The following is a 21,688-nucleotide window of genomic DNA, read 5'->3' on the forward strand; positions in this document are numbered from 1 at the left end:
CTGGAGTCACATGTAGGCCAGACTGGGTAAGGGCAGCAGATTTCCTTCCCTAAAGGGCATCAGTGAACCAGATGGGTTTTTAAGGATGATGGTTTCACTGTTACTATTGCTGAAACTAGCTTTCATTCAATCGGGCCTCTAGATTACTAGTCCAGTAGCATTGCTACTATGCCACTGTCTGCCCCCCTGCATTTATATAGCATCTTTAAAGTAGTAAAACATCCCAAGGCATTTCACAGGAAAGCCAGCAAACCTGACACCAAGTCACATAAGGAGACATTAGAATAGGTGACCAAAAGCTTGTTCAGAGAGGTTAGTTTTAAGTAGGAACTTAAAGGAGGAAAGAAAGGTGGGGAAGCAGAGAGGTTTAGGGAGGGAACTCCAGAGCTTAGGGCCTAGACAGCGGAACCTACTCTGGAGTGATGAAAATCAGCAATGTGCAAAAGGCCAGAACTTGAGGAGCACAGAGATATCAAAGAATTGTAGCACATCAGGTTACGGAGATAGGAAGGAATGAGGCCATGGAGGGATTTGAAAACAACGAGAATTCTAAAATCAAAGTATTGCCGGGCTGGAAGGCAATTTAGGCCATTGAGCATATGGTTGATGGTAAATGACACTTGGGGCAAGTTAGAATATGGGCAGCAGAATTTTCTTTCAGCTTATGTTTATAGAGGCTGCAAGGTGGGATGTCAGCCAAGGGAGTTTAGGAATAGTCGATAATATTAGAGGTAACAAGGCATGAACGAATTAAGAGGATTATATTCAGAAACATAGGGGATTACTACAGTCATAGCATTCATTATTCCTTTTAAGAATGGTTTGTAATCACTTTTTAAACCTCTTTTAATCACATTTCAATGCAACAACTATAACAGTAACAAAAAATGTAGATAATGCACAAAATCTGGAATAAAAGAGCTAATATTAGACATGCAGAGACCAACATCTGCCAAACCAGTTAAGGTCCAGCAAAGCATAAAACTTCTCATCTGATGATCTGTTGTGTGTATCTCCAGCAGTCGTCTTTTAGAAGCAATAAACAGCTCACCGCAGTTTTCATGTCTATTAAAGCTGGCAGTGGTACTAGTTCAATAAATATCACGTCCTCACCTTAAACATGCCTGTAATGAAGATAAAACAAAAGTCTGAAATTCACACAAAGGAAATTTTTTAAAAATTGGGCACAACTGATTGAATCAAGCAAACCGAGAGACAGCTATTAAGGATCAACCCTCGTTCTAATGCTTCTCCTTCTGTACCATACTAATACCAACTCTATCTGATTAACAAGGTTAGCTTCTCACTAACAGAGCTTCTCAATAAACTAAAGGCGCAACTGCATTAAACACATTCATACGAATTTTCATTTAGAAAACGCTTTGCAGGTTCTTGGGATTTTCTGAAACGCTTCACAGGTAACGATTGCTTTTCAAGTGTCATCACTCTCTTCCTAGGCAAATAAAGCAGCCAGCTTACACGTAAACACAATGAGAATCACAGGGTGTGGGTGTTCCTGATGGCCAACATTTATTGCTCATCCCTAATTGCCCTTGAGGTGTCAGTGATGAGCCTGCTTCTGGCAATAGGTACACCCATGCCTTCTTGCAGTTTGTGCTGTTTGGGGAGTCCAGGATTTTGACCCAAGGGCTGTGAAGTGATATATTTCCAAGTTGGGTTTGGAGGGGAACTTGCAAGTGGTGGTGTTCCCATCCATCTGCTGCCCTTGTCCTTCCAGGTCGCAGATTTGGAAGGTGTTGTGGAAGGAGGCTTGACGATTTACTGCAGTGCATCTTGTAGATGGTACACACTGCTGCCACCGTGCGCCATGGTGAACGGGGTGCCAATCAAGCAGGCTGCTGAGAAGCTGATGATGAGCCACCTTCTTGAATACAACTAAGTGGCTTGCTAGGCCCTTTCAGAGGGCAGTTAAGAGCCAGTCACATTTTTCAATGCAGATTGCTCCAACTGGGCAGCTTTCAACGTAAAAGTGCTGCCCCAAAACGTGTACAGAAAGCTGCCTGGGTGCTCAGCCCTCAGTGTCGCCTCTAGGTAGCGGGCTTCATGTGAATCGAGAAAGACGAACGCAGGATGCTCACAGAATGGTGTTCTGTCACTTAAATACGAAAAGCAATAGCAAAATAAAAACGAAATGTAACAGCTGTAAAGAAAAGTAACACCAGTTAGATTCCTGATAAAATGTTATTAGGTTATTTTTTTTTGTGTGAGTGGTGTCTTGACTGTGTTCTGAATGGGAAGCCTAAGGCGACTGTAACCAGGACGGGTGTCTCAGTTTTCAGCTGGTGGGAGGAACTGAAGAATCGCACAAAAGTGCAAACAAGTGCAGGTTTTTCATAGCACAATACAACACCTCAGCACCCACTGATTCTGAACTTCACAGGAAGGTGAGCCATTCCCCCAGCCTGGACCAAGTTCGGATACTGAGCTCCATATTCTGTAAAAGTATTCTGCAAAAGCTGGGGTCATTGCGGACAGCTTGCACTTTGCGCTTACATCATCCAATCTCAAAACTGCCCTCAAAAGGAGAAATGCAAAGAATCTTGGGTCATGGTATTTAATTACCTTTTGCTTGAAAGTCAGAATTGTCCAGAATGCTTTATAGCCCAAAATCCAAGCTGCAAGCTGACTGTAACGAATTCAATGATCCTCGAAGAGGGAGAAATGCCATAACATCAAAAGCAATATCCTGCAGATGTTGGAAATCAGAAAGAAAAACAGAAAATGTTGGAAATACTCAGCAGGTTCCAATGAAGCACAACACAAGCTCAAGGAACAACACCTCATCTTTTGATTAGGCAATCTGCAGCCTTCCGAACTCAACAGTGAATTCAACTATTTCAGACTGTAACCTATGCCCCCATTTCGTTTCCTTTTCTTATGTTTTCATTTTAATGTTGTTCTCCTCTTTTTTTTTTTGCTTGCATTTGGTGGTGGCAGCCTTCCGTCTCATGAGACGGTGGTTTGTGCTGTGGCGCTCCACTCTTGTTAAGTGATGCTCTTAATGCTTGAATTTGTGTTAAGCATCGCCTGGTGTGGCTCAGGAGACCAGATGATCTGTTTGTTTTGAAGGTGCTTGAGGGATAAGTACCAGGACACTGGGGAGAACTCCCCTACACTTATTGGAAATAGTGCTGTGACAACTTTTGCATCCACCTGACGAGACAGACAGAACTTCAGTTTAATGTCGCAACTGAGTAACAATATCTCTGACAATGCAGCACTCCCTCAAAGCATCAGCCTAGATATTTTGCCTAAGCTCTGGATTGGGACTTGAATCCAAACCTTCTGACTCAGCTACCCACTGAGCCATGACTAACACAGGAACATCCCCTCAGAGAGACAGCAACATCGATGGCGGCACCAAAAACAAGAGGGTAAGTTTGGACGCCCTCTGAAACCACCCACAGATTCAGTGGCCTAGACTTGAATCTCCAGCATCTTACGCCTGGGAAGATCCACAAGGGAAAAATAAATGTTTAAAAATTGCTTGGAAAAAAATTAAGAACAGAGTAGATCTCCCATTTGAAAGGTGCAACTAAAGAGAGCTGTCAGGCTCTTCATGGACGATCAAGGGTAGGCCGGATAATTAAAGAACAGAAACAAAAGGACAAATCGATCAGCTAGCAATCTCAAACTTGGAAAACAATACAAACATTATTGTTTAATCAATTTTTAAAGGATTTTTTGAAGGGAATATTGCAGATAGAAAAAAGGGACTGTATTGAACTGCACAAGCAGCATTGAAAGGGTTCAAAATGAAACAATCAATACCAATAAAGATTAATTTTACCATCAAAATTCCCAGACTTAAATTTTAGAATCGCCATAATCAGCCCAGTAAACGTGGACCAGGATATTTAGGTTGGCAAGCGGGGGTAGGGGGAGGGGGGAGAGGAGGGAGGTTGGGGGGGGCCACTCACCGATGTGTAAAATGACGCAGGATGATGTCAGGCGGAACTCCCAACGTCACCCCGCGTCACTTCAATTTTCAGGTCGGCAGGGGTGCAGCCGAATCAGCTGTGCACCCGCCGACCTGTCAACGGCCAATTGAGGCCGTTTAAAAAGTAATTAAGCTCATTAAAGGACCAGCCTGTCCAACCTTAAGGTTAGCGGGCTGGCCAGGAGCCCAGGCGGGCTTCAGAAAAAACATGAAACCTCATCCACGGGCGGGATGAGGTTTCATGAGGGTTTTTAAAAATTTAAAAAATGTTTGATTAAAAGTGATGGACATGCCCCAACTCGTGTGACAATGCCACATGAGCGGGCATGTCAGGGAAGTTTTATTTTTGCCCCTTCACCATTTTTAAATTTGGCACGAGCTTCCTGAGGCAGCACTTAGCATGTATGCGCAAAAGAGCGCACTCTCGGCTGAGGGAATCCCCCCCCCCACCCAAGCATAGCGCTCCCTGGTGGACATCATGCTGGGTGGGCCTTATTTGGCCCGCCCACGTAAAATAGCAGCCCGATCGGAGCGTGCTCGCCCCTACACTTCCCGCTTGATAGGGGGAAAATTCTTCCCATGGAATATAACAAACCTGGAAAGGAATACATTAACACTCAAAGGGTTAGGAGATACAAAAGCATCACATTATAGTAGCCCAACAAATTCATGCATGATCTAGCAAATTTGTGTATGTTTTTAAGATGTAAAATGTTCAATCACAGTCTTAGTTTCAGTCCCACTCGAAGTAGGCTACATTGTACAGCAGTGTGGAGAATAATTGATGGCTCTGGGAGTAATCTGCTTACAAACTGAAACCCTGCCCACACAGCAGTCAAATCCTAGCTGTGAGATGATCCATCGCCAGACATGCATCAGAGGTGTCCCTTGCAACAAAAAACCCATTAACATGGATAAAAGCAAACTGTACCCAAGCCAAGTGGTATCAATGCATTGTTTCTTTTCCCCTCTATCTTTCCCCCTCTCCATCTTCTTCTTGTTCCTCTTTCTCCCACCAGCGAAAGAAAAATAAAATCAACCATCAGGAACTGGCAGGCACTTGCGAGGTTGCAATTCCAAGGCAGGATCGGGTCTGTGGGAGAGTTGGCAAGCCTGCGTCCTGCACTTCCTACGTCTGTCCCCATAGCTAGAATTCTTTTCTCATGACATATTGTAACTACAATGTCACAGTCTCTCTTTCCCTTCCCCACAGTCTGCTGTCAAAAGTCTCTCTCTCACTCACCCTCACATGCCACCTTTTTGGATGTCTGCACTCTGGCATCTTAGAACATTACAGAAAGAAAACATCAACTGCATATCATAGTTTTTCTCCACAAGCCACCCAGTCTAATCACATACTTCTGACTGATTCCCATACACTATAAAAATTCTTCTTTTCTCAAGCAACTTGCTAACTGATTTCTCAAAGTGCTGATGGGTGTTGTTTCAACTACAGTTTGTAGCAGACAATTTCATATTCCAACCACCCCCAATTGAAAGAAATATCTTCCAACTGCCCTATCTTTTTTTGGTGATTATCTTAAAATTTATGCTATCCTGTTTAACATCTTGCTGACCAATGGCAACAACAGTTCATTATTTATCCAACCATAACCGTTCATAATCTTGAAGACATCCATCAGGTCACCCTTCAACCTGCTCAACTCCAGCATGAAAAATACCAGCTTCTCAAAGTGTTCTGTATAAGTGTAACCCTTTATCCACTGTACCGTCCTAATGTATTCACAATGCAGCTTTTCTGCTACTTCACATAACAGCAGTGACACTTCAGCGTCCTAACACATAAATTAACATTTTTCACAAACAGCACATAATGTTTCTTGGGAAAAATCTCAGGAAATATTTATTGTAATGTGAAGAAAATTGTGCTTGCGTGGGAGTGAGTAGAGAATCATATTCCTCTTTTAATACAAAGGTATTACTGTATATCTTTATACTGTAAACACTTTGATACAAATCTACAGTTTTTTTCCTTAATCTCTCATGGGATGGTGCTGTCATTGGCAAGGCCACTTGTTGCCCACCCCCAACTGCCCTTGAATTGAGTGGCTTGCTAGACCATTTCAGTTAAGAGTCAGCCACATTGCTGCAGGTCTGTAGTCACATGGAGGCCAGATCAGGTAAGGATGGCAGATTTCCTTCCCAAAAGGGCATTGATGAACCAGATGGGTTTTTACAACAATCTTTGACAGTTGCCATGGTCACCATTACTGAGGCTAGCTTTATATTCCAGACTTATTAATGACATTTAAATTCCACCAGCTGCCATGAAGCATTAGTCTGGGCCTCTAGATTACTAGTCCAGTGACATGACTACACTGCCCTATCTCCCTTTGACAGACTTTTGTATAAATTCGAAAACATTCTCAATAGCGTGACATCAGTCTTTAAAAGAGAAATATTTCTTACACACATTTGCTGGAAGAGTAAAATGTAATGGAATATTTTTAGGGCATACTGGTGAGGATTTAAAAACAAACAATGAAGGTCCAGGTCTGAAGTTATACTGCGCTATCAGATTCAAGCTGCTAGCTGCAGGAAGTGACTCACAGCTGGCAACATCTAAATAATGCACGAGGCTGCAAATCACACTGCTGCTGTGTAAGTGTGTTTGCACTGCAGCTGAGAACGTTGCCAGGAATACCCACACTTGCAAAATGTTAAAGTAAAACTTTACTTCTGCAAAGCAGAAATTACTTCACAGCAACATAAAGTGGTCGCTCAATATTTAAATTGCCACCTCCTGGAAAAAGGTTAATGTTTGACTTGATTATTTACTGTTGGGATTGAGAACGAAGAGCCGCTTTACAAATGAGATCCAAAGCCGGGTCAGAACATGGAATCGCTTTTACCAGATTTGCAAAAACACCGTAAAGGGTCATGTCTGCAAGGATTATGTTTGGCTGCAGACTCCCTCAAATATGGAGGGAAGATCCTAAAAGGGAAAGCTGTGTGAAAAGCCACTTTGGTGCCATGCTTGGTTGCCCCCCAACTTTCCCTTCTGTTCACCAATAATCGGGAATAAAATGGGCGTACAAGCTGGTACTATAAGCCTGCAGGGGAAGTTATATCACCTTGTACCTAACGGTGATTTGGCACTGCCAGGGGAGACATAAGGACTTGAAACGTTAACTCTGCGTTTCTCTCCACAGACGCTGTTAGGCCTGCTGAGTTTTTCCAGCAATTTCTGTTTTTGTTTCAGATTTCCAGCATCCGCAGTGTTTTGCTTTTAACCCAGTATAATACTCTGGGACATGGGTTCAAATCCCACCATGGCAGCTGGTGGAACTTGAAGTCAATTAATAAATCTAGAATATAATGGTGGCCATGACAACTCTCTATGATTGTTGGAAAAACTCATCTGGTTCATTAACAGCCTTTAGGTGAAGGAAATCTGCCATCTTTACCAGATCCACAGCAATGTGGTTGACTCTTACCTGCCCTCTTGAAATGGCCTAGCAAGCTATTGGGCGACAAATGCCAAAAAAAATACCAGCGGGGGCAGGGTAGGTGCTTGCAGGTACGTGCCCCCACTGGGATCCCCACTCCCCTCTGGGAGCACAGAGTAGCAGAATCACCCTGTATATGGCAGCTAAAATCACACAGCACTAACGGAAGCATTTCACCATAGCTATAGAACCTTTACCCTATACTTCATCTTGAACTTCAAGATAGTAAGTACATTTACAAAATTCATTGGCCTATAAATCGTAGAAGCATAAGCACAGGAGAAAGCTATTTCGCCCATAACTGTGTACGACCCTTGAAAGGACTACCTAATTAGCTCCACGCCCCCTGCTTTTTCCAAACAGCCATCTTAAATATTTCCTTTTCACGTATATCCCCAATACCGGATCATAACTCTGCTTCTGCTCCTCTCCCCTCTAGCTTTTTTGCCAATTATCTTAAATCTGTGTCCTCCAGTTGTTGACCCATCAAACAGTGGAAAACAGATTACCCCATCTACTCTTATCAAAACTTTCATAGAGTAATGTAAATGGATTATCACTTCCGACAACTCTACCCCCATAACACTAAAAACCTGAAGATCGGCAAGACAAATTGCTATAGACAAATTAAAGATTGGAAAAATAAAATTGCATATATATATATATATATATATATATATATTTATGTATCATAAAATAACAGGCTCTGTGGAGAGAGTCAAAACATTCCCCATAGCTTATGACTGCACCACAGCAATCCATCAGATTTACAGCTCCACACGCCTGCTCCACAGAACCCATTAGCATCCCCATATCTTGCTGCCAACGCAGCAATTCTATGATTGAGCAACACATTCAACTTTAATCAGAGCTAGCTACAAACCCAGAACGAAGCTTGGTCGGCACAACCTGAGTTGCTGCATTGACAATTGCTGTATGTTGGGGTGCTGTACCCTCAAGGCAAGAGAGGCTCCAATTCAGCGAGGCAGCCCTCAAACCCTGTGCGGCAGTGAAGCTGAGAAATCAGGTCTGCACTTAAAAAAACAAATCAAACTCTCTTTCAGACAGCACAATCTAGAGGGCAGGATGATTAGGCTAGCCAAAGGCTCAAGAAACCCCATGGACTCATTCAGCGCAATAATCAATGCCCCAATTTAACCCCTGTATAACACATCACTTATCTCAGGGCTTGGTTATGGTGGTTTTGGATGGGGTGAGGAGGCGGGGAGAGACTTCATAACTATTTGGAAACATTTTTCCCCAACTGAAAGCTTAACAGTGTCTCAGAGTTGCAAGTATTTCAAAATTATTCTGTGCAGCTAATAGCAGTGGACTCAAAATGGCATTGGATAAGGCTTCCACCCGTGATACATTCCTCAGAGAAACTGAAGAGAAGATGCAGATTCAGACCCCCCCCCAACCCCCAAAAGAAAAAGAAGTTCGGGGCTGGGGGTGGGGGTGGGGTTGAGACAACACCAAAAGGTTTCCTTATTGTAAAAAAACAAGTCTCACTTTTCGTAGTTACAATGCTTGCTTTCCTGTCGTGGCCACTGCATCTCCACAGATGAAAGGGACTTTCTGAAAAGTAGCTTCTCAAGTTTACGTTTTACAATGTTCGTTCGTTAATATATATTCTGATGGCTTGGATTCAGTCATCAAATATCCTGGGCAGGTTTCAAATGCAAAGCACTACAAAAAAACAAAGGCAAAGCTACAATTTCTGAATTTTTCTATCCAGGGCAAAAAAGAAAAAAAAACTCCAAACTCTCTCTACAATACTGCCATCTGCTCAACTCCATTTCCTTCTATTTTGGCTTCAATTTCCCTGGGCCATTGATTAGGAGGTAGGAGCCCTGCTTTGAAGCCTCCACCAATGCCACATTGAGCCAGGTGTGCGTGAGCAGTGCAGGATGGGAGGTTGGGGTGGGTTGGGCAGGGGGATTTTCTCCTCTTGCCTCCCCATAGCATTGTAGTGGAGAGGAGGTGGACAGATACAGAGTGAGTAGGGGTGCAGGCCAACGGTCCCATCAATGTTGTACGGTTGGGATAAGCATGCACACTTATCCACATAACATTCCATGTGGCATTCCTTAGGCCACCTGACCAGTGTGTCTGTATGCACGTGCAATGTTTAGGCCTCCTCTTGACTATGTACCAGCTCACTAATGTTGGTCTCCTTAGGTTCTTGAAGGTTGAGCGCATTATGAGCCTGGGGGGAAAGGGATAAATGGTGTTACTGACTGAACGGTAACTGATCCACTGTTGTTGTTGTTAATTTCAGCATCACCACCGCATGGCTGCCAGGAACAAGTCCAGAGCCCCCCCTCCACACCTGAGAGGCATCACTTGCAACTTGCGTCACATCATTTCAGTGAGCCAGGCACCAGCGCAGCGACTACCACATCAGTGTGCATTATGATGTCGGCTAGTGTCTCGGGGCACAGTAGAGAGGGTCCTTCACAATCGCTGGAGGAGATGGCATGGACAGAGAGTGCCGATGGTGCCAGCAGCCGGAGGACTGCAGGGGTCCAAGCACATGTTGAGTTGGGCAGTGATGGTGTGCCTCTGGAGATGTCCGCCATGCAGCAGCTGCAGGACAAGCAGCCAGGTGCACAGGAGCATCTGACAGGGTTGCATGAGGGTGTGCTTCACTTGGTCTCTGTGGTGGAGGAGTCCAGGCAGAGTGTCAGTGATGACTTGAACCTCAGGACAGAGCATCAGGCTTCCTCCATTGAGAGACTGGCGACTCTCATGGAGAGGGGCTTCCAACGGTTTGAGAATCTTCTGATTGGGTTATGCTCTGACCTGCAAGCCCTCACAGCGGTAATGGCCACAGGTGGTCATTCGCAATGTGGGAGATGTTCTGGGCACCAAGTGTCCCAGCTCGGTGCCCATGCATCTGCGGTGAACAGGGAGGTCCAATGTGACCTCACATTGGCACAACAGCTGCCTGTCGTCTCTGCGAGCTCCTCTCAGGGTGCTCTGGATGAGGGCAGCAGCTCCTCAGTTCTGGAACTGGCCACTCCCTCCCAGGCGGGGCCATCACAGGCTCCACGGGCCAGAGGATGGCCACCAAGGTCATCAAGGCCAACAGGACAGCAGAGTCAGCAGGCTGTCTCACAAACCACTCTGAGCGAGAGGGCGGCACCAAGACGTAGCACCCACAAACGTAAGCATAAGGCACATTAGGCACTCCACAGGTTTGTCACTGGTGATTTTGTGTTGGCCCTAGATTAGGGAATATTTCATTATCTGCGTCAGAGCGACGTTTGTTGTTTATTTTGGTGACAATAAAGTCCACTTTTCTGACCATGGCTGAGGGTGTTTCTTTTGTGTTGCATTTGTATGTTTCACAGACATATCATGAGTGTTTGAGTGGACATTGATGTTTCTGTACAAAGCCCTTAGTTGCAGCTGATGAGATGGAAGTTGTAGCACCTAAGTGCCACATGTGGAAGCACCAAGCAATGCTGGTCCTGCTGATCCATGAATGTGGAGCTAGCTGAAGTTCCGTTTGATTAAAGTGGCCTGGATGTCCCTGCCCCTTGGTGTAGTAGCGGGTCATTGTGCTGCCCCTCATCACCGCCCTGTGCTTCCTCATCCTCTAAGCCACTGCTGGATTCATCATGTGCAGCCTCATCCACTGCGTCAAGGTCTTCATCGTCAACTGCGTCCCCCCTTTCCAGTGCAAGTTTGTGCAGAGCGCAGCATGCTCCCACTATCACAGAGACGCGATCCGGGGGTACTGGAATGCGCCCCATGAGCGGCCCAGGCAACTGAAGCGCATCTTGTGAAGACCGATGGTTCTCTCCACCACAGCCCTTGTGGAGGCGTGTCTCCTACTGTACCGCTGCTCAGCTTCTGTTCTTGGATGGCAGAGAGGCGTCATGAGCCACCATCTGAGGGGATAGCCCTTGTCACCCAGCAGCCATCCATCCAGCCGAGCTGGAGCACCGAAGAGCCCCAGTACCTGGGAGTGTCTGAGATTGTAGGCATCGTGGGAGCTGCCTGGGTACCTTGCACAGACTTGTAGAATCAGCATCCTGTGATCACACACTATCTGCACGTTCATGGGGTGGAAGCCCTTCCTGTTGACGAAGGCACCGGGCTCACCTCCTGGTGCTTTGATGGCCACATGTGTACAGTCTATTGCACCCTGGACGCGGGGGAAGCCAGCAATGGCTGCAAAGCCTCTGGCTCGCTGTGCCTGACTTGCCTGGTCGCAGCAAAAGTGGATGAAGGTCAATGCCCGTCTGAACAGAGCGTCTGTAACCTGCTTGACACAAGTGTGGACAGCTGATTGGGAGACACCGCAAAGATCACCCACCGAGGCCTGGAAGGAGCCAGAGGCATAGAAGTGGAGGGCAACTGTGACCTTCAGAATCGCTGGCATGGGGTGTCCACCCACACAGTTAGGGGAGATCTCAGGGCTAATCATCTGACAGATATAGTTCACTGTCCCCCTTGACAGTCGGAGCCTCCTTCGGCACTGCATCTCAGTCATATTGAGGTATCTCCTTCGCCGCCTGTATACCCTGGCAGCAGGATAGTGGCCCCTTCCACCTTGGACAACGTCTTGGCCCTGCACCCCATGTGCCTGTGCCTGGCCTCCCAAAGGTGGCTCCCCTGGAGGCTGATTGTCCAATCCTGGCCTCCTCCTTATTCTATCTCTCCCTTCCTCCTTATAGGAGCTGCCTCCAGTGGAGATGGCAGAACCCCTACCCCAGGCTAAATGGAAGCCTCCGGAAAGCTGCAGGCCCAATAAAGATTACTGTCTGCAGACTGGTGAGCTGAAGCTTCAAAGTACAGAGAAAGCTGTTGGAAATCGATCTGAACTGCTACCGATCACACAGGCAAGTCTAAAACACTTTCTGCGATAAACACTTCAGATAAAACATTAACAACCTCTCTGAGCCCACATATCCCGCCCGTGGATGAGGTTTGTTAAAAAATCAGTTACCCACCCGCCTGCTCGTTGGGCCCGTGCGCCGAGGTAAAGATCGCACAGGCTCCTCAAAATCGGTGTCGATTGCTGAGTTAAGGGCCTTAACAAGGCCTTTAATTAATGGCAGACACGCGTCGCGCTACACAGCGCGCCCGCCCAGCTAAATATCGCGATGCCGCGCGCTGCAATCGGGACGCTTGCCCATCAGCGCACGACATTTTAAGCGCTGAAGTGCAGACTCCGCCACCCGCACGTCAACCATAAAATTCTGCCCACTGCTTAACAGAGGCTAGAAACTTTTGCGAGGGTGAGAGTTGTATTTTGATATCTAGGACGGGTTCATGAGAATGGAATAGGAACAGGCCTTTCAAGCCCTCAAGCCTGTTCCACTACTTAATGAGATCATGGCTGGTCTGAGCTCCATTATTCTGCCTTGGCTCCATATCCCTTAATACCCTTGTCTAGCAAAAAAATCTATCACTCTCAGAGTTAAAATTGTTAACTGAGTTAGCATCTACTGCTTTTTGTGAGAGCATGTTCCACGTTTCTATTACCCTTTTGGTGCAGAAATGTCTCACAACTTATCTCCTGAATGGCTTTATCCCTCTCTCCTGGCAGTTGAAAATGTTTCAGTTTGCTCTTATTAATACCTTTCACAATCCTAAGTAACTCAATCAAATCACCCTTCAACTTGCTATATTCTAGGGAATACAGACTTGGTTTATGTGATCTCACTTCACAATCTAACTCTTGGAGCTCTGATGAATCTACACTGTGCTCCTTCCAAGGCCCATATATCTTTTATAAGATGCGGTAAACTCGAAGTTGTGGTCAACCAAGGCTTTGTCACCAGAATTTCCTCCGCTTTGTATTCTAACCATATGGCTCTCAAGGCTTACATTCCATTAGCCTTTTTAACTATTTTTGCACCTGACTATAACATGTTAGTGGTCTGGGTACATGGATCACTAAATCTCTTTGAACCTACGCTGTTCCTGGCTTTTCAAAATTTGAAAGTACTTGGATCTTTTTTTTATTTGTTCACGTGATGAGGGCTTCACTGGCCAGGCCAGCATTTATTGCCCATCCCTAGTTACCCTTGAGAAGGTGGTGGTGAGCTGCCTTCTTGAACCGCTGCAGTTCATGTGCCGTAAGTACACCTACAGTGCTGTTAGGAAGGGAGTTCCAGGATTTTTACCCAGCAACAGTGAAGGAACAGAAATATATTTTCAAGTCAGGGTGGTGAGTGGCTTGGAGAGGAACTTCCAGGTGATGGTGTTCCCATCTATCTGCTGCCCTTGTCCTTCTAGGTGGTAGTGGTCATGGATTTGGAAGGAGCCTTGGTGAATTCCTGCAGTGCATCTTGTAGATGGTACACACTGCTGCCACTGTGGTCAGTGATGGAGGGAGTGAATGTTTGTGGATCTGGTGCCTATCAAGTGGGCTGCTTTGTCCTGGACGGTGTCCAGCTTCTTCAGTGTTGTGGGAGCTGCACTCATCCAGACAAGTGGGGAGTATTCCATCACACTCCTGACTTGTGGCTTGTAGATGGTGGACAGGCTTTGGGGAGTCAGGAGGTGAGTTACTCGTCACAGAATTCTTAGCCTCTGACCAGCTCTTGTATTCACAGTATTTATATGGCTAGTCCAGTTTAGTTTCTGGTCAACGGTAACCCCCAGGATATTGATATCGGGGCTTCAGTGATGGTAATGCCATTGAACACCTAGGGGTGACGATTAGATTCTCTCTTGTTGGAGATGGTCGTTGCCTGACACTTGTGTGGTGCAAATGTTATTTGCCACTTGTCAGCCCAAGCCTGGATATTGTCCAGGTCTTGCTGCATTTGGACTTGGATTGCTTCAGTATCTGAAGAGTTGTGAATCATGCTGAACATTGCGCAATCATCAGCGAACATCCCCACTTCTGACCTTGTGATGGAAGGAAGGTCATTGATGAATCAGCTGAAGATGGTTGGGCTGAGGACACTACCCTGAGGAACTCCTGCAGTGATGTCCTGGAGCTGAGATGACTGACCTCCAACAATCACAACCATCTTCCTTTGTGCTAGGTATGACTCCAACCCGTGGAGAGTTTTCCCCCTCAGTTCCCACTGACTCCAGTTTTACTAGGGCTCCTTGATGCCACATTCGGTCAAATGCAGCTTTGATGTCAAGGGCAGTCACTCTCACCTCACCTCAGGAGTTCAGCTCTTTTGTCCATGTTTGAACCAAGACTCTACAGAGGTCAGGAGCTGAGTGACCCTGGCGGAACCCAAACTGGGCATCTGTGAGCAGGTCATTGCTAAGCAAGTGCCACTTGATAGCACTGTTGATTACCCCTTTCATTACTTTACTGATGATTTTTGGTATATCATTTTTGGTCCTCAATGGAAGACCTCATCCTTAACTGAGCTGAAATCCCAATACCATAGTTTCACCCATGCACTTGATTTATCAATGTCTCTGAAATGGATTGTGATTTTTAAAAATCTGATATTGAAATGGCATCTTCATGTAAGAGGCTCACTGATGTTGGTGGCTGTAATACTGATCCTGATCACACTTTGGGCATACTGTCTTAATGTTGCCATTAATCCCCACCCCTTTGCAATATGCTGATGTTCTAGTTGGGTTAGGAGGAGAGCGAGTAGGGGAACACACTTTTCTACAGGTAGGGGGATGGGGAGTGGTGGAGAAATGCTACAGGCATAGTAAACATGCACCTAATTACTTATTAATTATCACTGCCCTCAGCCTTTGAGAAAAAAACTGCCACAATCAACTTTCTCTTTTATACTTTAAGTGATTTTTTTTTTCTGCTTTAATCATTTCCAAGATCTTCCCATGTAGAGACCAGAGGTTGGGTTTTCCTTCTGAGCCACGTGGAACCCAACATCAGGAGAGCTTCCAGGTCCCAACCCCACAGCACATCAGAGGTTGACACCCAACCCAATTTTTCAGCATATTGGGGTTAAGACCTCATTCTATATGTATATTTATGCATCAGCATGGCTAATTTATAAAATCTTTAAAACTGGACAAAGACTTTAAAATGATAAGCCATGGCTGGCAATGACTCGCACAAAAGGAATTTCTGGCCTTCAGAACAGCAGCAACCTCGTTATCTCTAAAAGGCGCTAATGCTCCCTGTGACTGTAGAGATCAAATCCCAAGAAAATGTACAAAGGCCCTTTGCATGTCTAAGACAAGGCCCTGGCCAATGGAGACAATCAGTCTCCGAAGACAAAAGGACCCTGAAACCTCTGATGAACTTATTAATGGGTGAAACATTAACCATCTCAATAATCCAAACCAGGAATGCACATCCTTTCTTCAAGCCAAGGTGGAGAAGTGAAAGTCATGTCATATGACACCCAACCCCACCCCCTCAAGCTGCCAGAATCTGTAATATTGCCTTGTGGAGCTGAAAAAGGCAATCTACCATCTTCCATCAACCAAACAGCAACAGAACTAGAGCTCTGTCTGTGTTTAAATTGCCTGGCCCTCATCTACACTGTTTCTGCAAGAACCTTTGAACTTCTGCACCAGCACCTCCAAGACTAATTCATCCCTAAGGGCCCATCTCATGGGTGAGTCATCTCTACTGGGAAAGTGAATTATCCAACATCAGTCCTCAGCCTGCCGGCTCCGAAAGAATACACCATAGGATTTTGACTCTGGGCTCACGTGAAACAATAATTCTTACCTTCTCTGTGCTCTGTACCTCTTTCTTTCCCTTATCCCTCTTTTATTGTGTATGTAGCGACATACCCTTCCACGTTTTGAATGTGTGTGAAATAAACTAACTGTTTTAGTTCACCCTATCTCGAGTTTGCTGTGGGGTTATTAATAGGAATTGGATCGCACCAAAACTGAGGGGTTGGGAAATACACCACCACTAATAAAAGGGGAAATCCAAAACACCTTTCTGTTTACAATGGGTTGTGAGAGGAGAAATGGGAGCTATTTAAATTAAGCCCCCTCCTGTCCGTAACAAGTGTTAGGCCATTTATTGACCAGGGGGTGCACTTGGTGTCTAATTAAGGGCAGTGGATGAGCTCCTCAGAGAGAAAGAGTGAGAGAGAGAGAGTTGGCGAACAGGAAGGCAGTTGTTTTGAGAAACTACACTTAATTGTTTTACACTTATGATGTTGTCGCACACTCGCGCGATATTTCAGTCAGCTGGTCCAGCAAGCCCACCGACAATTAAAAGGCCCATTAAGGCCATTAAAAAGATAATCAAAATAAATTTTTCACTGCCCGTGCAACCTTATGGTTGGCAGGCAGGCGAAAAGGCCGAGCGGCCTTTGCATTTTTCAGGAAATCTCATCCAAGGGTGGGATGAGGCTTCCGACAGCAAATAAAAATAAAATAAATTTTTTAAAATGTCATTTATAGCCAGTCCCTGTTGACGTGAGGGGACATGTTTTTACGACATTTCAGAAACCTTTATGTTTTATTTCAAAAAATGTTCATCTCCCTGAGGCAGCTCTATGTCTCAGGGAGATTTAAGTGCACACCCGCACGCATACACGAAGCTCCCCCCTCAACCTCTTTCCCCCCCCCAACACATGCAGCGTTTCACGCTGGGCGGGTCTTAACTGGCTCACCAGCATGAAATTGCATTCCGGCCCCGATTGCTGGTGGCGGTGGGCTTCTCGACCACCCCCACCAAGCCCACCCAATGAGGGAAAAATCCTCCCTTAGGGGTTTTTTTTTAAACCAACTTTGAAGGAATGGTTAAAAAGTAGCTTGAATTTTGGATGACTTTGTCTTTAAACAGGTTAAACTGCGTTCATGTAAATGTTTGTGTGTGGTGCATTATTGACAAGGGGGTGTGACTTTGTTTGCAGCCCTCCTGTATCAAAGGGATTTGTGTAATTTGTTCAGAATTCTATGTAAACTCTGGAGGCCTTGAGAAACAAGGGAAGGACATTTGCCTTTAGTCTATGTGGCTCTAGTTACAGAGGTGGGGTGACATCAGAGAACCTGCACCCTAAGCCAATAGAAGAGGTGAATTTGGAACATTTCCAAATGAGGCGTTCCGAAATAATGAGAAGTAGGGATAAAAGTTGGAAAATTGACATTTCTGCTGGCACAGTTTTACCATGGCTTCTGGAGTATGACTCTTCTGGACAAAGTTCAATGTCACTTCAAAAACAGAGAAGAGAAAGATATTGCCTAGGCTAGCAATGCTCAAGGAATTCCAGGAGCTTGAAGGATAAGGAACTTCCACACTATCTTCACTGTTTCTGGTTAAGCATGTGTAAAAGCTTGCTGAAAATACTCTACTTGATTCATAAAGACTAGTTATTCGTACCTTGTTAGGTCAGGCACAACTGAGAACCCTAGCCTTAGAAATTAAGAATTCGGAATATAGAAATTTTAATTAGAAGGGTTTCATCTCTCGAAACCCTGAAATCTTACACATTGCTGGGGTAGAGTATCAGAAACTTTACCCTGTATTCAACTCCACCATACCCCTAATGCTGAATCTGTGCCTAGTGTGGATATGTATCCATTTTGCAGCCGTTATTCCCTCGCCTTAACGAGCAAAAGTAAATCACCAAACGAGATGATTAGGAAAATAAAGTTGGACTTTTATATATGTTGCTTACCCACAGAGATGGGAAACAGGAACCAGGTTTGCTTTCAGGACTGAAACCTGCCTCCAGCACAAAACTGATAAACGTTAAGGTTTTCATGGGGTGGGGGGGGGGGGGGTGTGAATCGTTAATTCATATGGAGTCAGGTTTTCCATCCAATTAGAGAAACGGAAGTGGGTCAGATGAAATGTGGGACAGATGTAGTCTCTCCATGGTAACCATCATTGAAGCTGCTGGTGGCCCAAAATGGAGGAATCTGCTGATTGTGCCAATGTCTTCCACAACACAAAGTTTTGCTAGCAACACCCACAACCCAAGAAAGAAAATAAATGCAGCAGCAGCAGCAGCATGTTCCTGTTAGTGTGTTCCATCCCATCTTATCTTTTAATTCAATCCCTACGGATTCGGTTTCTAACCTTCTGTTAGTTAGATGGCTCACTCACCAGTGCAAGGCACATCAGGCAGGTAAAAGTAAACATGTACACTATGCAGTCAGATCATCAGAGAGCCACGGTTTTGAATGACAAGTTCAATGCTCAAGTCTGACCTAAAACTGCAATGCACTGCTGTAATTCTCCACTCCATTCAACCTTAGTAATTAGTTCATTATTTTGAATTGAAAAAAAATGAGCCAATGAATTTTCAAGACTGACAAGAGCTCCATTTTCATTTCAGCGGCAATATGCAGAACTAGCAGAAAACCAAAGGAGCATACGGTGCGGGGGAAGTGAGTCTGCAGCAACATAGCTGTTCTGGGATTACAAATGCAGCTATTAAAGAGACAGTCCTCTCTATGTCATTACATTTTTCCCTTGTGTTGAACCAGATCTAATTATTGCTGATTTTGGACAATGAAATATCAACTCCATGTAAAACTGTTGTATAAAAGGACTGTTAAAACTAAAATAAAAGTAACAACTATTAAAGATCAAATAAACTGCTTGCACACCAATGTGTACAGCATCCAAAATAAAACAGGGAAACTGGAAGCAATAATCTATCGCAAAGGAACAGATGTATTGGGAATCATTGAAACATCGCTATGTAAAGAACCAGACTGGTAAATAAATATTATGTGCTGTAAGATAATCCGAAAGGACAGGGAAAGAAGGCAGTGTGGTGGGGTAGCTGTATTTATCAGAGCTAACATAACAGCTGTAGAAAATAAGGGACATAAACAACAGTAGGTTCGAAACAAAATGCATTCGGATTGAAATAAAAGATGAGGACCAATTACATTAACAAGAATGGATTACAGGCCCCAAATTGTGGAAAAGAGCTGGAGAAAGAATTATGAAAATGTGATTTGAATAAAGAAAATAGAATAATCATGGGAGACTTTAACTACCCCAAACAAACTAAGAGGAGGAAACGGAAGGTATAGAGGTAATAGCATTTTTACAATGGGCAGAATAATATGGGGTGGGGGGGGGGGACACGACATTCCACCCCCCGCCCCCTCCCACCTCCACCCCCCCCCCCCCAGCCAAACGCCTTAAACCACATCAGCATGAAGCCGACCAGCTCCACACCGAGCAGCCCCACAGCCATAAAATGCTGGAGGGCTCATTAACCAGGACTCAATGGGGCTTCCGTCCCTCACTGGGACAGAGGTTCTGCCCTCTGGAGCTGCTGGCCAAGCCAATTGGCCAGAAGCTCCATCAGTCCCGGTAGCGCCAAGGAGGCATCAGTGGCAGCTGCCGGGACTGCAGGTGAGGAGTAGGGCCCAAGGCCTAGGATCCTTGGGGAAGGTAAATCCGGGGTCATGGGCTAGGAAGGTTTGGGGGTAGTTAGGGACAGGGGCAGCGGGGGGGGGGGGGGGGGGTTTTAAGAGAGGGAGCGGGTAGGGACGAAGGGGTTTTCAGTCTAAGGGGGTGGGGGGGGATGCACCCCATGCCTGGCAAAGGGAAGCCCCGAAGAGTGACACTCTCCCCGACCTTCCTTCCTGCCTTTTAACCATTTCAGGTTAAAAATCAGGCTTCCTGCTCCCACCCCACATGCCTAACATATTATGGTGTGGACAGTGCATTATGAGGGTCAATAGGCTTCATAACAAGCCTAATTGACCTCTTAATTGGTTATTTCAATATGATGGCTGGGCAGCCAATTTCGGGTGCCCACTTACTCACCTCCCCCACTGCATCACAGGGGATGAGTTCCCAGGTGGGTGGGAATGTGGTGGAATGGGCACCCTCCCCATTATACGTGCCCCTCCGCCACAGGAAACACACCTACTGGCGCCTCGTAAAATTCAGCCCAACATGTGCAAGGCTCTTTTCTTGCCCACTGTCTAAAAAGCTGCATCACTGCTGGATCTAGTAACAGTAAATGAGCCAGATAGGGTAAGTAATCTTAGGGGAGCATCTAGCCAATAGGAATCACAATGTAAAAAGGTTTACGATAATGATTGAGAAAGACATAAGTAAGACAAAGGCCAAAGTGATAAATCGGAACAAAGATGAAGAATGGCACTGGGGAAATAAGCTGGACAATTCTCTGATAAGTGAGGAAATAGGACAGTAGTGGAAAGCATTTAAAATGGTAATCAATACAGTTCAGGAGAAATATATCCCACTAATAAGTAAGAACAAATCAGGATGAGTAAAGAAATAACAGCAAAGTTAAACTGACGTAAAAGGCAAACACTAAGTGCTTAGACAATAAAGCAAAGGATGATAAAAGGGAATATAAAAAGGTTAGGAGGACGCAAACAAAAATTAGGAAAGCAAAGAAAAACGACAAAATTAAGTTGTCAAGGAAAATAAAAATAAACAATGGGCAGAATTTTCTGCCTGTCGAGCGGATGGGCCCGACTCAATCTCCAGTGGGCAGGGAGCCAATCCCCACCGGAGAAGCGGGCCCCAACGCCATTTTAAGTGGGCAGGTCAATTAAGGCCCGCCCAGCGCCTGTGCAAGTGGGGGGGGGGGGGGGAATTGCCCAAATGCGTGAGTGTGCTCTTTCACGCATGCGCACGAAAGAGCCCACATCTCCCTGAGGCTAAGTGCTGCCTCAGGGAGATCGCTGACAGCTGTATAAACATTAAAAATAGCAAAAAAAAAAGTCCTTAACACATCCTCCACATGTGACAATGCCACACAAGAATGGGACATGTTAATAAATTTCACTAGAACTTTATTAAACTTTTTTAAACCCTACATGAAACCTCATCCCGCTGGTGGATGAGGTTTCATGTTTTTTCAGAAGCCCGCTGGGCAGGTCCTTTAATTGTTTTAATGATCCTGTCAATGGCCTCAATTGGCCATTGACAGGTCGGTGGGCGCACAGCTGATTTCGCTGTGCCCCTGCCTTCCTGAAGATTTAAATGGGGCAGGACAATGTTGGTGGTTCCGCCCAATGCTCGCCAATGGCAAAATTCAGCCCAATATTCTAGTGACACTTAAATGACAACAAAATAAAGGTTAGGGATAATGTCACTAAGTTGACAAACATGATAAACATGGGCAACGACAATAGACATTAAATATTTACTGAATTGGCACAAATGAAATAAAACTAAGCTTTTGTTAATCAATAACTATATAAGATAATATACATACACAAATAGATCTTGGAACAAAAGCAAAATGCTGCAACAAGGGAGAATTTAACCATCTCCCCTTGATATTCAATGGCATTACCATCACTGAAACTTCTACTATCAACATCCTGGGGCTTACCACTGACCTGAAACTAAACTGCACCAGCC

The 21,688-nt window shown here is 45.1% G+C and overlaps 1 protein-coding gene across 3 annotated transcripts in view; it reads right to left on the reverse strand.

Moving 5' to 3' along the window:
- LOC121280899 (alpha-N-acetylgalactosaminide alpha-2,6-sialyltransferase 6-like) overlaps nt 1-21,688 on the reverse strand; it is a 52,874-nt gene that overhangs the window by 16,044 nt on the left and 15,142 nt on the right. For all 3 annotated transcript variants that reach the window (XM_041193273.1, XM_041193271.1, XM_041193272.1), the window contains exons 2-3: nt 2,584-2,707; nt 1,114-1,124 (exon numbers count right to left, since the gene is read on the reverse strand). In XM_041193273.1, coding sequence (XP_041049207.1) covers nt 1,114-1,122 — 9 coding nt within the window. In that variant the 5' untranslated portion in view covers nt 1,123-1,124; nt 2,584-2,707. The remainder of the gene's footprint in view (nt 1-1,113; nt 1,125-2,583; nt 2,708-21,688) is intronic.

Source organism: Carcharodon carcharias, chromosome 8 (genome assembly GCF_017639515.1).
Source record: "Carcharodon carcharias isolate sCarCar2 chromosome 8, sCarCar2.pri, whole genome shotgun sequence".
In the NCBI taxonomy this organism is placed as follows: domain Eukaryota; kingdom Metazoa; phylum Chordata; class Chondrichthyes; order Lamniformes; family Lamnidae; genus Carcharodon; species Carcharodon carcharias.